This window comes from Ovis canadensis, chromosome 21, assembly GCF_042477335.2.
Source record: "Ovis canadensis isolate MfBH-ARS-UI-01 breed Bighorn chromosome 21, ARS-UI_OviCan_v2, whole genome shotgun sequence".
Taxonomy (NCBI): domain Eukaryota; kingdom Metazoa; phylum Chordata; class Mammalia; order Artiodactyla; family Bovidae; genus Ovis; species Ovis canadensis.
In genome coordinates this window covers 66,979,638-66,992,879 of record NC_091265.1, presented here as the reverse complement: position 1 = coordinate 66,992,879, position 13,242 = coordinate 66,979,638, and the positions used below count along the sequence as shown (strand labels likewise).

The 13,242-nt window shown below is 57.4% G+C and overlaps 1 protein-coding gene across 1 annotated transcript; it reads left to right on the top strand.

Annotated features, from left to right (window-relative positions):
* The first annotated feature begins 7,627 nt into the window (after positions 1–7,627).
* Positions 7,628–12,861, top strand: DRD4 (dopamine receptor D4). Its single transcript, XM_069566404.1, has 5 exons — positions 7,628–7,946; positions 9,375–9,487; positions 9,582–10,102; positions 10,191–11,986; positions 12,241–12,861. Exons 1-4 carry the CDS (start codon positions 7,677–7,679, stop codon positions 10,391–10,393), a joined length of 1,107 nt encoding a protein of 368 aa, XP_069422505.1. The 5' UTR covers positions 7,628–7,676; the 3' UTR covers positions 10,394–11,986; positions 12,241–12,861.
* The last annotated feature ends 381 nt before the right edge of the window (positions 12,862–13,242 follow it).

Genomic DNA, 13,242 nt, shown 5'->3' with positions numbered 1-13,242 from the left:
ACTGGAGAAGCAAGCAAGGCGCGGCTCAGGCCTGGCCTGGTTTGGACCCTACTTTGCAACAGAAGCTACATGACAAATACCACGTGGGACCCACAGATTCCAGGGAGAGCACCAGGGTTTCCCGGGACGTCAAGCCCAGCTAGGTCCTTGTTACGGGCACACAGAAAACAGTCAGGTTACATGAATAGCTATTCAAAGCCTCAGATCAGACATCATTCTGTGTGCGGGATCCTAATAATGGCCAGTTTCAGGGTCCAGGATTCTCCTTTTTTTTTTTTTTTTTGGCAGGCTTGGATCTTAGTTCCTGACCAGGGATCAAACCCAGGCCCTCTGCAGTGAGAACACAGAGGCCTTTGCACTGGTCCCCCAGAGAATTCACAGGGTCGAAGATTGTGAGGAAGAAAAAGCAGCTTTATTTTTTCACAGTAGAACATAGGCGGGAACATAGTCAAGGCCTAAGAATATATCTCACTATGACACAGTTTTATTCTCTGAATACTAAATCACCAAAAATATTCTGTTTTGGGGGGTTTAACTAAGATTTAAATGAGCTTCCCTGGTGACTCAAACAGTACAGAGTCTGCGTCCAATGTGGGAGATCTGGGTTCGATCCCTGGGTCAAGAAGATCCTCTGGAGGAGGAAATGGCAACTCACTCCAGTGTTCTTGCCTGGAGAATTCCATAGACTGAGGAGCCTGGCAGGCTGCAGTCCATGGGGTTGTGAAGAGTTAGACACGACTGAGCGGCTAACACTGCTACTACTAAGGTTTAAATGGCAAGTTTAACGGCGCCTACTCTTAGCTCTGCATTAGGAGTGTTGCGGGAGGGCACTGGAGAGAACTCTTCTTTCAGGTCTGTGACTGCTTCTTTCACAGACCTGCAGAAGCCAGTGTCTTAGGCTACCTTTGGCTGAGTGCTTCAGGATATGAACCTGGGGCCCAGACTTGTTCAGTCGCTAAGTCGTGTAATAGACTCTAACCTTTCTGTGGCTTTAACGAACGTCCCGTTTTACAGAGCAGAAAAAGAAAGATCACTTTACTCCTTACAGAGAATTAAAGACATACAAAAGTAGACAAACTCCCAGGTACCATTACTCAGCTTCAACAATTTACAGCCACTCTTACCCACCCCTACTGACTTTCTTTATTTTTTCAACTTAATTTTGGAGCAGATCTCAGAGCTTGTATCAGCTCACCTGTGAGGATTTCAGTATGTAGCTCAAAAAGGTAACGACTGTGGATTGTCAGCTACCCGACAGATCGTCAGGGAGTCTGGCTGACCAACCAAGCTGAGTTATCTGAGTTACCAAACGTGAGCCGGGAAGGGCAGGGGCTGGGAAAGGTCGAAGGGGTGTCGGGGGGAGGTTGTTACAGGGTGCAGTTGCTGTAAGAAGGGTCTTTTAAGGCAGGAAACTGATAGGTACTGAGAAAAGGTTATGAATAGTTTAGGACTGGTGAGCACAGGGGGACAACGTTCTTCACGTTAATATGAGGAAACTCAGAATGTTTCCCTATTTCTTGTCTCCTGAGTAAATAACAACATAATATATTACCATATATTACCTCCCAAAGCGTCATTATTTTACATTTCGGATGCAGATCTGAGATTCATGCTGTGCGTGGTGTTAAGTGGTGGCGCAGCTTTGCTTTTTTCCGCGCGGCTCTCTGCTGTCTTTCGGTGTTGCCGCCGTGGACCAGCCGTCTGTATGCACTTGGACCCATGGCTATGCTCTCCGTGCGCGCCGTCTGCCCGACTGTCACCCCCCAACTGCTTTGGCTACAATACCTCCGTTAATTCCCCCTCCTAATTACAGTACTTTTATAAGTCTTCATATCTGACAGATCAAATTCATTCACCTTGCTTTTCTTCAAGAGTGTCTTGGCTATTTTTGACCTTCTGAGATCAGTTCAGTCACTCAGTCATGTCCAACTCTTTGAGACTGCATCAACTGTCTAGGGCCATACCACCCTGAACGCACCTGATCTTGGAAGCTAAGCAGGGTCATTGAGTTAGACAAGGCTGTGGTCCTGGTGTGATTAGATTGCCTAGTTTTCTGTGAGTATGGTTTCAGTGTGTTTGCCCTCTGATGCCCTCTTGCAACACCTACCATCTTACTTGGGTTTCTCTTACCTTGGACGTGGGGGTATCTCTTCACGGCTGCTCCAGCAAGGCACAGCCACTGCTTCTTACCTTGGATGAGGGATATCTCCTTACCACCACCGTTCCTGACCTTCAACGTGGGATAGCTCCTCTAGGCCCAGACAGGCAGGTCATGGTGGAGAGGTCTGACACAGCGTGGTCCACTGGAGAAAGGAATGGCAAGCCACTTCAGTATTCTTGCCTTGAGAACCCCATGAACAGTAGGAAAAGGCAAAATGATAGGATACTGAAAGAGGAGCTCCCCAGGTCAGTAGGTGCCCAACATGCTACTGGAGATCAGAGGAGAAATAACTCCAGAAAGAATGAAGGGATGAAGCCAAAGCAAAAACAATACCCAGCTGTGGATGTGACTGGTGATAGAAGCAAGGTCGGATGCTGTAAAGAGCAATATTGCATAGGAACCTGGAATGTCAGGTCCATGAATCAAGGCAAATTGGAAGTGGTCAAACAGGAGATGGCAAGGGTGAACGTCGACATTCCAGGAATCAGCAAATTTATGGACTGGAATGGGTGAATTTAACTCGGATGACCATTGTATCTACTACTGCGGGCAGGAATCCCTCAGAAGAAATGGAGTAGCCATCATGGTCAACGAAAGAGTCCAAAGTGCAGTACTTGGATGCAATCTCAAAAATGACAGAATGATCTCTGTTCGTCTCCAAGGAAAACCAATATCACGGTTATCCAAGTCTATGCCCCAACCAGTAATGCTGAAGAAGCTGAAGTTGAACAGTTTTATGAAGACCTACAAGACCTTTTAGAACTAACACCCCAAAAAGATGTCCTTTTCATTATAGGGGACTGGAATGCAAAAGTAGGAAGTCAAGAAACACCTGGAGTAACAGGCAAATTTGGCCTTGGAATGCGGAATGAAGCAGGGCAAAGACTAATAGAGTTTTGCCAAGAAAATGCACTGGTCATAGCAAACACCCTCTTCCAACAACACAAGAGAAGACTACACATGGACATCACCAGATGGTCAACACCGAAATCAGATTGATTATATTCTTTGCAGCCAAAGATGGAGAAGCTCTATACAGTCAGCAAAAACAAGACCAGGAGCTGACTGTGGCTCAGAACATGAACTCCTTATTACCAAATTCAGGCTTAAATTGAAGAAAGTAGGGAAAACTGCTAGACCATTCAGGTATGACCTCAATCAAATCCCTTATGATTATACAGTGGAAGTGAGAAATAGATTTAAGGGACTAGATCTGATAGATAGAGTGCCTGATGAACTATGGAACGAGGTTCGTGACACTGTACAGGAGACAGGGATGAAGACCATCCCCATGGAAAAGAAATGCAAAAAAGCAAAATGGCTGTCTGGGGAGGCCTTACAAATAGCTGTGAAGAGAAGAGAAGCAAAAAGCAAAGGAGAAAAGGAAAAATATAAGCATCTGAATGCAGAGTTCCAAAGAACAGCAAGAAGAGATAAGAAAGCCTTCTTCAGCGATCAGTGCAAAGAAATAGAGGAAAACAACAGATTGGGAAAGACTAGAGATCTCTTCAAGAAAATTAGAGATACCAAGGGAACATTTCATACAAAGATGGGCTCGATAAAGGACAGAATGGTATGGACCTAACAGAAGCAGAAGATATTAAGAAGAGGTGGCAAGAATACACGGAAGAACTGTACAAAAAAGATCTTCACGACCCAGAGAGTCATGAGGATGTGATCACTCATCTAGAACCAGACATCTTGGAATGTGAAGTCAAGTGGGCCTTAGGAAGCATCACTACGAACAAAGCTAGTGGAGGTGATGGAATTCCAGTTGAGCTGTTTCAAATCCTCAAAGATGATGCTGTGAAAGAGCCTCACTCAATATGCCAGCAAATCTGGAAAAGTCAGCAGTGGCCACAGGACTGGAAAAGGTCAGTTTTCATTCCAATCCCAAAGAAAGGCAATGCATGCTGTGGTTCATGGGGTCGAAAAGAGTCAGACACAACTGAGCGACTGAACTGAGCTGAGCTGAGCTGAGCTGAAGCAGGGTAAGGCCTGGTTAGTACTTGGATGGGAGACTGCATGGACCGCAGCACGCCAGGCCTCCCTGTCCGTCACCAACTCCTGGAGCCTGCTCAAACTCACGTCCATTGAGTCGGTGATGCCATCCAACCATCTCATCCTCTATCATCCCCTTCTCCTTCTGCCTTCAACCTTTCCCAGCATCAGGGTCTTTTCCAGTAAGTCAGTTCTTTGAGTCAGGTGGCCAAAGTATTGGCGCTTCAGCTTCAGCACCAGTCCTTCCAATGAATATTCAGAACTGATTTCTTTCAAGTTTGACTGGTTTGGTCTCCTTGCAGTCCAAGGGACTCTCAAGAGTCTTCTCCAACACTACAGTTCACAAGCATCAATTTTTTTGCGCTTTGACCTTCTGAATTTCCATATAAATTCCAAAAGCTACTTGTCAAGGTTTAGAAAAGACTATTAGGAGATTAATGAAAAGTGCATTAAACTGTTGGATCAATTTTAGAATTACAAAACTCTTCCACGAAATACGATCAAACAAATCCAGCAGCACTTTTTAAAGGATTGTACACTAGGACCTAATGGAGGCTTACCCCAGGAGTGCAAGGGCGATTCAACAGAGAAAGCTGCATCAGTGCAGCACACCGCATTAACAGAATGGAGAAACACGTTTAATCATCTGAATGGATGCAGAAAAACGCATCCCATTAAATCAACACTCTTTCATGATAAAAAGACTTCAGAAACCAGGAACAGAAAGCTATTTCCTTAACATGATTAAGGCCTTATACGAGAAACACACAACTGACATCATAGGCAATTTTGAGGGACTGAAAACTTTCCCTTGAGCTCAGGAAAAAGACAAGGGTACCCACCTGTGTTGCTTCTAGTCAACGTTTTCTGGAAGTTCTAGCCAGAGCAATTAGGCAAGGAAAAGAAAGAAAAGCCTTCCAAAATTGGAAAGGAGGACATCCCTGGTGGTCCAGGGACAACCAAGCTCCAGCGCAGGGGGCGCAGGTTCTGCTTCCGGCAGGGGAGCTAGATGGCATGAGGCACAACTAAGGCCTGGCACAGCCAGATTCAAAAAAGAGAGAGAGAAGCGAAACTATTTCTATTTGCAGGTAGCATGATCTGATACACAGAGAGCACTGGGGGGAAACACACATATCCCGGAACCTGTTAGAACTATAAGCAAATTCAGCAAAGTTTCAGGATATAAGGTTGAAATGTAAGAATGAGCTACTCTTCGACGCAGTATCAACGAGCAATTCAAAAACGCAATTAAGGAAATGACTCATGGGACGTCCAAGGACTGAGCAACTGACACACACACCGCACAGCACGTAGGGCCTTAGCTCCCCAACCAGGAACCGAACCTGTGCCCCCTGCAGTGGGAGCGTGGCGTCTCAGCCACTGGGCCCGCAGGGAAGTCCCACACTGTGATTTTGATTGCCATGTCCCCGAAGGTTAAGGACTCTGAGCACTTTCTCAGGTGCTTATTTGCCCACGGAACATGGTTAGGGTTAGGATACCCTCTCTTGTAAATTGCCTGTTCAAGACATCTGCCTTTGTTAAAACGGGTAGTCGTTCTTTTCTTGTTGACTTGACAGGTTTCCCTACACATTCTGGATCGGTGCCCTTTGAAGGGACAGGCTCCCCACTCCAGGATTCTTGGGCTTCCCGGGTGGCTCAGGTGGTAAAGAATCCGCCTGCAATGCGGGAGACCCGGGGTTTGATCCCTGGGTTGGGAAGATCCCCTGGAGGAGGGTATGGCAACCCACTCCCGTATTCTAGTCTGGAGAATCCCATGGACAGAGGAGCCTGGAGGGCCACAGTCCATATCGTCACAAAGAGTTGGACACGACTGAGTGACCGAGCAGGCACACACAGCTTACCGCTTCTGTGTCACATTCCTTGCCCAATCTGGGCTGCCTTTTCACTTTTTTAAAAATATATTTTTTTCTTTCTATGCAGATTTCCAGTTTCTTAGCATCACATGCCTGTTTTTATTTCTTTATTTCTTTGGCTGTGACAGGTCTTAGTTGGGGCTTGTGGGCTTTGTTGCCTCAAGGTATATGGGATCTGGTTCCCTGACCAGGGATCAAACCTGCCTCCCTGCACTGGAAGCCAGACTCTTAACCCCTGGACCACCAAGGGAAGTACGTGGGCTGCCTTTTCACCCTTAATGGTGGCAGATGTCTGAGGTCCAGGAGGGAGAATCAACGCTGATCAGAGGCTGGGCTGGCCTCACTGCTTGGCACCCAACCCAATGTCACGGAGCCAGCCCTGCCTTGGATTTTCATCTTGTGAGAAAAGTTGCTAGGATTGTGAGTTCTCTTGCTGAAGCCTTCAGGAGGGGCAGGAGCCTGCCTGTCCCTTTCCTGATCCGCATGAGTGGTACGGAGGTGCTGGATGCAGCGCGGTGCCCATTCACACCGAGTCTTGCACACGCACTTCCTTTATCAGGCCTCCTGTGGCTGTGCCCCTTGTGAGTACCATCACGGTGTGTCTCTCCAGGGTCTTTGTCTTCTCTTTAACACACACAGGGAGCCCGTGTGTAGGGCGTGCAGGTTGAGAGGGATCTCCTTTGGGGCTTCTTTTCTCTGTGAGGACGTGACTCAGGTAAGATGCGTCTAATGAGTGCGAAGAACTCTGGCGGCTGCTAAGCTCCCAGTGGCCTTCTCCTGGCCTTGGCTGCCGTTACAGCCTCTAGGCTTTGTGGGGTGAGCTCATTTTACCAGGCTCAGATGGGCACACAGCTTGCTCAGGGTGATGGAGCCAGGATCAGGGTTGCTCACCCAACTGCTGGGGTAGGATGAAGGGTCAGGCAGTGGCTGTGGGGTGGAGAGTGGCTGAGTGTGGTCCAGGCTGGGGGAGAGGCTGCTCTGGGGAGTCGGGTACAGGAACCCAGGTTGGGGTCTGCAGTCGTTGCAGGGGGAGATGAAGGGGCCAGAGAGGCCGGGTCAGGTGGGGGTGTGGAGAGAGGAGTGTGCCCGGAGGGAAGGAGGGGGAGCCTGGACTGGGGCGTGCCGGTGTCTGGTGGAAGCAGCCTGGGAAGGATGGCCCCCATGCGGCTCCATCTTTGCCTCAGGGGTCTGCAGAAGCATCTCTGGAGGGGGGCGCCCAGCCTGGGCCCATGCAGGGTTGCGGCGGTCTCCGAGGCTGGACCTGGTGGCGCTGGCGTGGGTGCCCGCAAGTCTCGAGGGATGGTTGGGCCGCCCTTTCATCCCGTGGGTTTTTCTGGGCGCTGACCCTCGCGTCGTCCCGCAACCCTGCGTGGCAGAGAGCGATGCTGGACCCGCCCAGGCCAATCACATCTCTTCACTGGGCCGGCGCTGGGCCGTGGCGTTTGTCCATCTGCCCGGCCCTAGGGGCGAAGTCCAAGATGGGCCAAAACTGGGTGCAGCTTGGAGCGCCCTGGGGTCCGCGGAACCGGGCGGCCGGGGCGGGACTAAGGCCGGGCTGGGCGGGCCTAGGGGCGGGGCCCCAGCGCGGCCGGGACTGTCCGTGGTGCTGAGCGCCCGGCGGGGCGCGCCGGCCGGGCGCCATGGGGAACCGCAGCGCCGCAGACGCGGACGGGCTGCTGGCGGAGCGCGCGCCCGGCACGGGCGTCGGCGCCGGGGGCCCCGGGGCGGCGGCGGCGCTGGTGGGGGGCGTGCTGCTCATCGGCGCGGTGCTCGCGGGGAACTCGCTCGTGTGCATGAGCGTGGCGGCCGAGCGGTCCCTGCAGACGCCCACTAACTACTTCATCGTGAGTCTGGCGGCCGCCGACCTGCTCCTCGCCCTGCTGGTGCTGCCCCTCTTCGTCTACTCCGAGGTGAGCCCGCGTCGCCCCCGCACGCACACCCTCACCCGCTCCGGATCCCCTGTCCCGTCCACACGGAGGACCGAGCCCGACCCCGCCGCTTGGCTTCTCAGGATCCTGGAGCTGGGCGCTGCGCAGGTCCCAGGACGACCGGAGCCGGGTCCCCTCTGAACCTCGCTCCCCTCCCCCATCCCGCTGTCCGTCAGCCCTCCCGCTCTGTCCCTCTCTCCGCGTCGCCTTCTATGTCAGTTACCCAAGAGATGCTTCTGTTCTTCAAGCACAGACCCCAGTAAGAGACGGCTTTGGGAGTCCAGACAGCCCCCTCCCAGCCCCCTCCGCTGGGTTCCAGTCCCCCCAGGGGAGCCAGCTGGCTAGACTGGCAGAGGCAGGCTTACCCCACACCGGCTCCCCTGGGGCAGAGACACAGAGGTCACCCCACGAGGCCACAGGACCACGCGTCACTCGTGTGCACGACCCGGGCAGGGCACCCTCACTCCTGCGCTGACGTGGCTCACAGCAGGAGGGACCCTTCTTGGAGGTGCAGGGCACGCCCACTCGGGCTGGGGAAGGGCCTTTGCCAGAACCTGGGTCCGGGAACCGCCACACCCAGGTCAGGTCCTGGCCCTCGGGTGGGTCCCCCTTGGTGTCAGCCATGTCCACTCTGCAGTTTGGGCAGAGAAAAGCTGCTTAGGCTGGGTTGGGGACGCGGTGTCCCGGGCTGTGGGGGGAGGGGAGGCATGGTTTTCTAAGGTGGAGGGTGAGTCCAGGCAGGGCTGGGCAGAGAGGCCAGCAGGACAAGGACGGGCATGACCTACTGCCCCCCCACCCGAGCTGTAGACAGACGTCACAGTGACGGCTCTTAAGCTCCTAATCGTCCCAAATCAGCAGGAGGAGATTTAGAAGGGGCGGCTGTCTGCTCCTTTGCCCTTGGTGGGGGCGCTGGGCACAGGGGCCGAGACTACTACTTCCTAACAATGATGTGGACGCTACGGTTGCCCTCACTTCAGGCGTGCAGGGCCGAGAGTGGGATGACCTGTCCAGAGTCCCAGAGGCAGAGTTTCAGCAGACAGGCCAACTGCGCGGTCTGCTGGAGACGGGGGTGGGTGCTGGGCTCCCGCTCTAGGGCAGCAAGGCCCCCACCGGCAGGGAGGGGCCCCGCGCACCCTGAGCATCAGGGATCACAGCCCGCCGTTGCCTACGCCGCCCGAAACCCGCTCCAATCCGAAGGCGTTTCCCGGTTCTAACAGGAAGGTGGGAGGTCTCTCTCAGGCGCCCGGCCTGAGGGGAGGGGAGGACCGCCCTGCTTTCCGGGGAGCGACTCCTCCCGTTATTCAGCCCCCTCGCTGCCCGCAGCAGCGGGGGTCAGGAAGACATCTCGGGGGCGGGGCGGGAGGTCAGCTTCCCGCGACTACCGTTGCCGCGGCTCCTCCCCGTGCTCAGGTGCAGGGCGGCGTGTGGCTGCTGAGCCCCGGCCTCTGCGACGCGCTCATGGCCATGGACGTCATGCTGTGCACGGCCTCCATATTCAACCTGTGCGCCATCAGCGTGGACAGGTAAGCCGCCCCGCCGCCCTCCCCGCGGGTTCGTGGCCGTGGGCGCGCCCCGTCGGGCCGCCCCGCCCCGCCGCCCTCACCGCGCTCCCCGCAGGTTCGTGGCCGTGGCCGTGCCCCTGCGCTACAACCGCCAGAGCCGCGGCGGCCGGCAGCTGCTGCTCATCGGCGCCACGTGGCTGCTGTCGGCGGCGGTGGCGGCGCCCGTGCTGTGCGGCCTCAACGACGCGCGCGGCCGCGACCCCTCCGTGTGCCGCCTGGAGGACCGCGACTACGTGGTGTACTCGTCCGTGTGCTCCTTCTTCCTGCCCTGCCCGCTCATGCTGCTGCTCTACTGGGCCACGTTCCGCGGCCTGCGGCGCTGGGAGGCGGCGCGCCGCGCCAAGCTGCACGGCCGTGCGCCCCGCCGGCCCAGCGGCCCCGGGCCGCCCGCGCCGGACGCCAGCCCGGCCGCCGCCGCCGCCCCCGGCCCGACCCCCGACGCCGCCCCCGCCCCGGACGCCGTCGCGCCCCCCGACGCCGTTGCGGCCGAACCCTCGCCTCAGGCCCGCAGGAGGAGACGTGCCAAGATCACAGGCCGGGAGCGCAAAGCTATGAGGGTCCTGCCCGTGGTGGTCGGTGGGTACCGGCCCCGGGGGGCGCGGCGGAGGGGGCACGGTGCCCAGGGTGGGGGGCGTGGCCGTGACCCCGCCCGCCCCGCCCCCAGGGGCCTTCCTGCTCTGCTGGACTCCCTTCTTCGTGGTGCACATCACGCGGGCGCTGTGTCCCGCGTGCGCCGTGTCGCCGCGGCTGGTCAGCGCGGTCACCTGGCTGGGATACGTCAACAGCGCCCTGAACCCCGTCATCTACACCGTCTTCAACGCCGAGTTCCGCACCGTCTTTCGCAAGGCTCTGCGCCTCTGCTGCTGACAGAGCGCCGCGCGGCCTCGCCCGGCCGGACCGCCTCGCCTGGGGCTTTGTAGGAGTAATTAAACAGATCCCGGTCACCTGCTGGGAAGGCTTTGGTGGAGGCGAGGAGGAGGCATCCCCACTGGCCCCATCTGGCCAGTTAACCCTTTCCCTCCTTCGAGGAAGGTCCTGGCTGAGCCCTGGGCTGAGCAGCGGGGCATCAGGAAGGTGCATGCTGGGGACGGGCGCCTGCGACCTGGGAGGGCTGCCTGGGCTCACACCCTCCTGCACACACTCCACCCGACTCTGCTCCCGGGCCAGCGGCCGCCTCCCTTGTCCTGGTGGCCCGTCCACCAGCCTTGCCCCCACTTTGGCAGCCCCCTCCAGGTCAGAACGCAGCTCCCGGCCTGCCCCCCAATGCCCGAAGCCCAGGAGAAGGGCCGGGGGGCTGGGTGGGCTCAGGGAGGGCCAAGCACACACCCGCTCAGCCATCCTCTGCCACGTGGCCAGGACCAGGCCAGAGCAGCTAGCTACCTGCCTGCCCCCCGCCGCAGCGTGACCCCCGTAACCTGAGGCAGCCCCTCCTGGACTTCACCTGGGCCCTCTCAGCCCCTGTCGTGGGTGCCAAGCTGCTGCCCAGTGCTGTGGCTGAGCACTCTGGGCAGGGACACTGACCACTGAGCTGGCCACAACTGGGTGCCAAGTCCTTCTCCGGAAGGCGCTCCTGTGGGCTGTGAGGTGACAGCATCAGGCCCAACCTCAGGATGTTAAACTATTCCACGAAAAGAGGGGCTGCCCGTCCCCTCTGTGGGCGAGCACCCTTTCCTTCTCAAGGGCTCAGCTGCCACCTCCTCCAAGAAGCCTCCCCTGACCGCCCACAGGACCAGCCTGTCAGCATCACCCTGGGAGAGACTTGCCCTCAGGAAGCCAAGCAGAGGAACAGGGGCCAGTGCAGGACACTGCCTGCATGGCAGGGGCTGACACAGAGGGAGGGGCCCTGGGCGGGACTCTGGCCCTGCAGCTGCTCCAGCCTCCGGCAGCTCCTCCCCTTCCAAACAAGAGGACAGCCACAGCAGGTACCCTGGGTCTCGCCCAGGGAGGAGCCCCAGTGCCCAGAGAGGGTCCCCCAAACCCAGGGGGAGCCACTATGCCCAGGGAGGGCCCCAGATGGTACAACCAAGCCCAGGCAGGATGCCTGCTCCAGAGCTGTGCTGATGATCCCTCTGAGAACCTCAGACTTGAAGTGAAGACTAGGAGGGACCCGCTGGGCTGACGGCAGGGTCAGGGTCAGGGTCAGGACGGGAGCAGGGGCCCTGACTGTGGCCGCTGGCCCTGCCGCCTGGGTCCACGTCCCGCAGGTCCACAGGCCACACCCGCGCCCTGAAGCCCGTGTCTGCCGTGCACCTGTTGGGCCTCCTGCGGTCACTTCCGGTGGTCAGAGCTAGCTTCTGCTGTCGCCAGGAGGATCTCTGCTGGCAGCAGCCGCACCCAGTGTGGATACCAGCTGCTCTGCCCACCCCCAGGGTCTGCGTGGAGAGAGGCCACGTCCCCATCTCTGCCCCCTTCTCATCTGTGCTGGGGACAGGGTGACCGCGCCCCTGGTAGGCCAGGCCAGTAAGTGCACCTCTCGTGGGGGTGGGGACGCGGATGCGCTGGAGCCTGCTGCCGTCCCTGGGCCGTCCCCGCTGGCCCTGTGCACAGACTCCAAGAAGGGGACAAGCTGGAAATGGAGGGCAAGCTGGGCATGGGAGGGGCACGGTGGGCACGGGTGCAGATGCCCGAGTCTGGCGGACCCGGGGCCCCAGCAGGTGCCTCGAGGGTCCCAGCACTGGGCAGGCCCACTGATGCCGCGCGTCTCCTCGCCTCAGCAGAGGACCAGCATCCTGATGGCCACTGTGCTGTGCTGACAGACGCCGGCCCTGCCCTGTCCCCTGGGGGCTGCGTCTGGTGGGAGGTGCGCTCAGAAGGTGATGCCGTCGGAAGCGCTGACATGGAAGTGAGGGTGCAACCCATGCTTGGTGCCGGGGAGTTTCTGGAAACCTCCTGACGTCCAGCACGACCCAGAGACAGCTTCACAGGCTCAGAAACCATACGTTTTGGAAAGTGCCCCCCAAACACAGGGTCCCCAGGCTTCTGTCCTGAGGAGAAGCTGCCCCATCCCAGGAAACCCTTGCCCAGGATGGCCTCCCTGCAGGGCCTGGCCCAGAGACCGCTGCACTGCTTGCAGGGGCCCCTGGCCGGAGCTGGACATCAGGGAAGGACCTGCCACCCTTTGCCTGTGGGCTTCGTGCCCGCCTCTGTTGCCGCTTTAGCCTTTTCATGTTTGGGGGGACTCCTTCCAGAGGTGCAGCCATCCCCAGCTCCTCCTGCCGAGGCTGACAGGCCTCCACAGCCCTCTTAGCTGTGTAAACCCCAGGAGGCCAGGCCTGGCCTTCCCTGAGGCAGTGGAGAGATGTGAAGACCAGGTAAATAAAGCCCAAATAAACCCACTTAGTCTGTGGAGGCCAAGCAGAGGGCTGGCAGAGGCTTCTGGGGGCAGGGCCCTCTGTCACCTGCAGCCAAGCCGGGTGTGGGGACGGGCCCTGGGGCTTCTGGGCTCACAGCCCCCTCCCTCGGGCCTCCAGCCACCCCCTGGGCTCACCCGGAGCCAGTGGCATCCCCAAAGGCCATGTGCTATGGACTGAGAAGAACCTTCTGGAAACAGGACCTGGGAGATGAATGCGGCAGAATCGTCCAGGGGGAAAGCATCGGGGTCAGAGTCTGTGACTGGGGCAGAGCCCCTACCTCCTCAGTGCAGAGAAGAGGGGGTGCCGTAGACCCAGGGCTCCCCCAGAAGTGGCGCTGGCCACAGGTGGGCTCAGGAAGCCGCG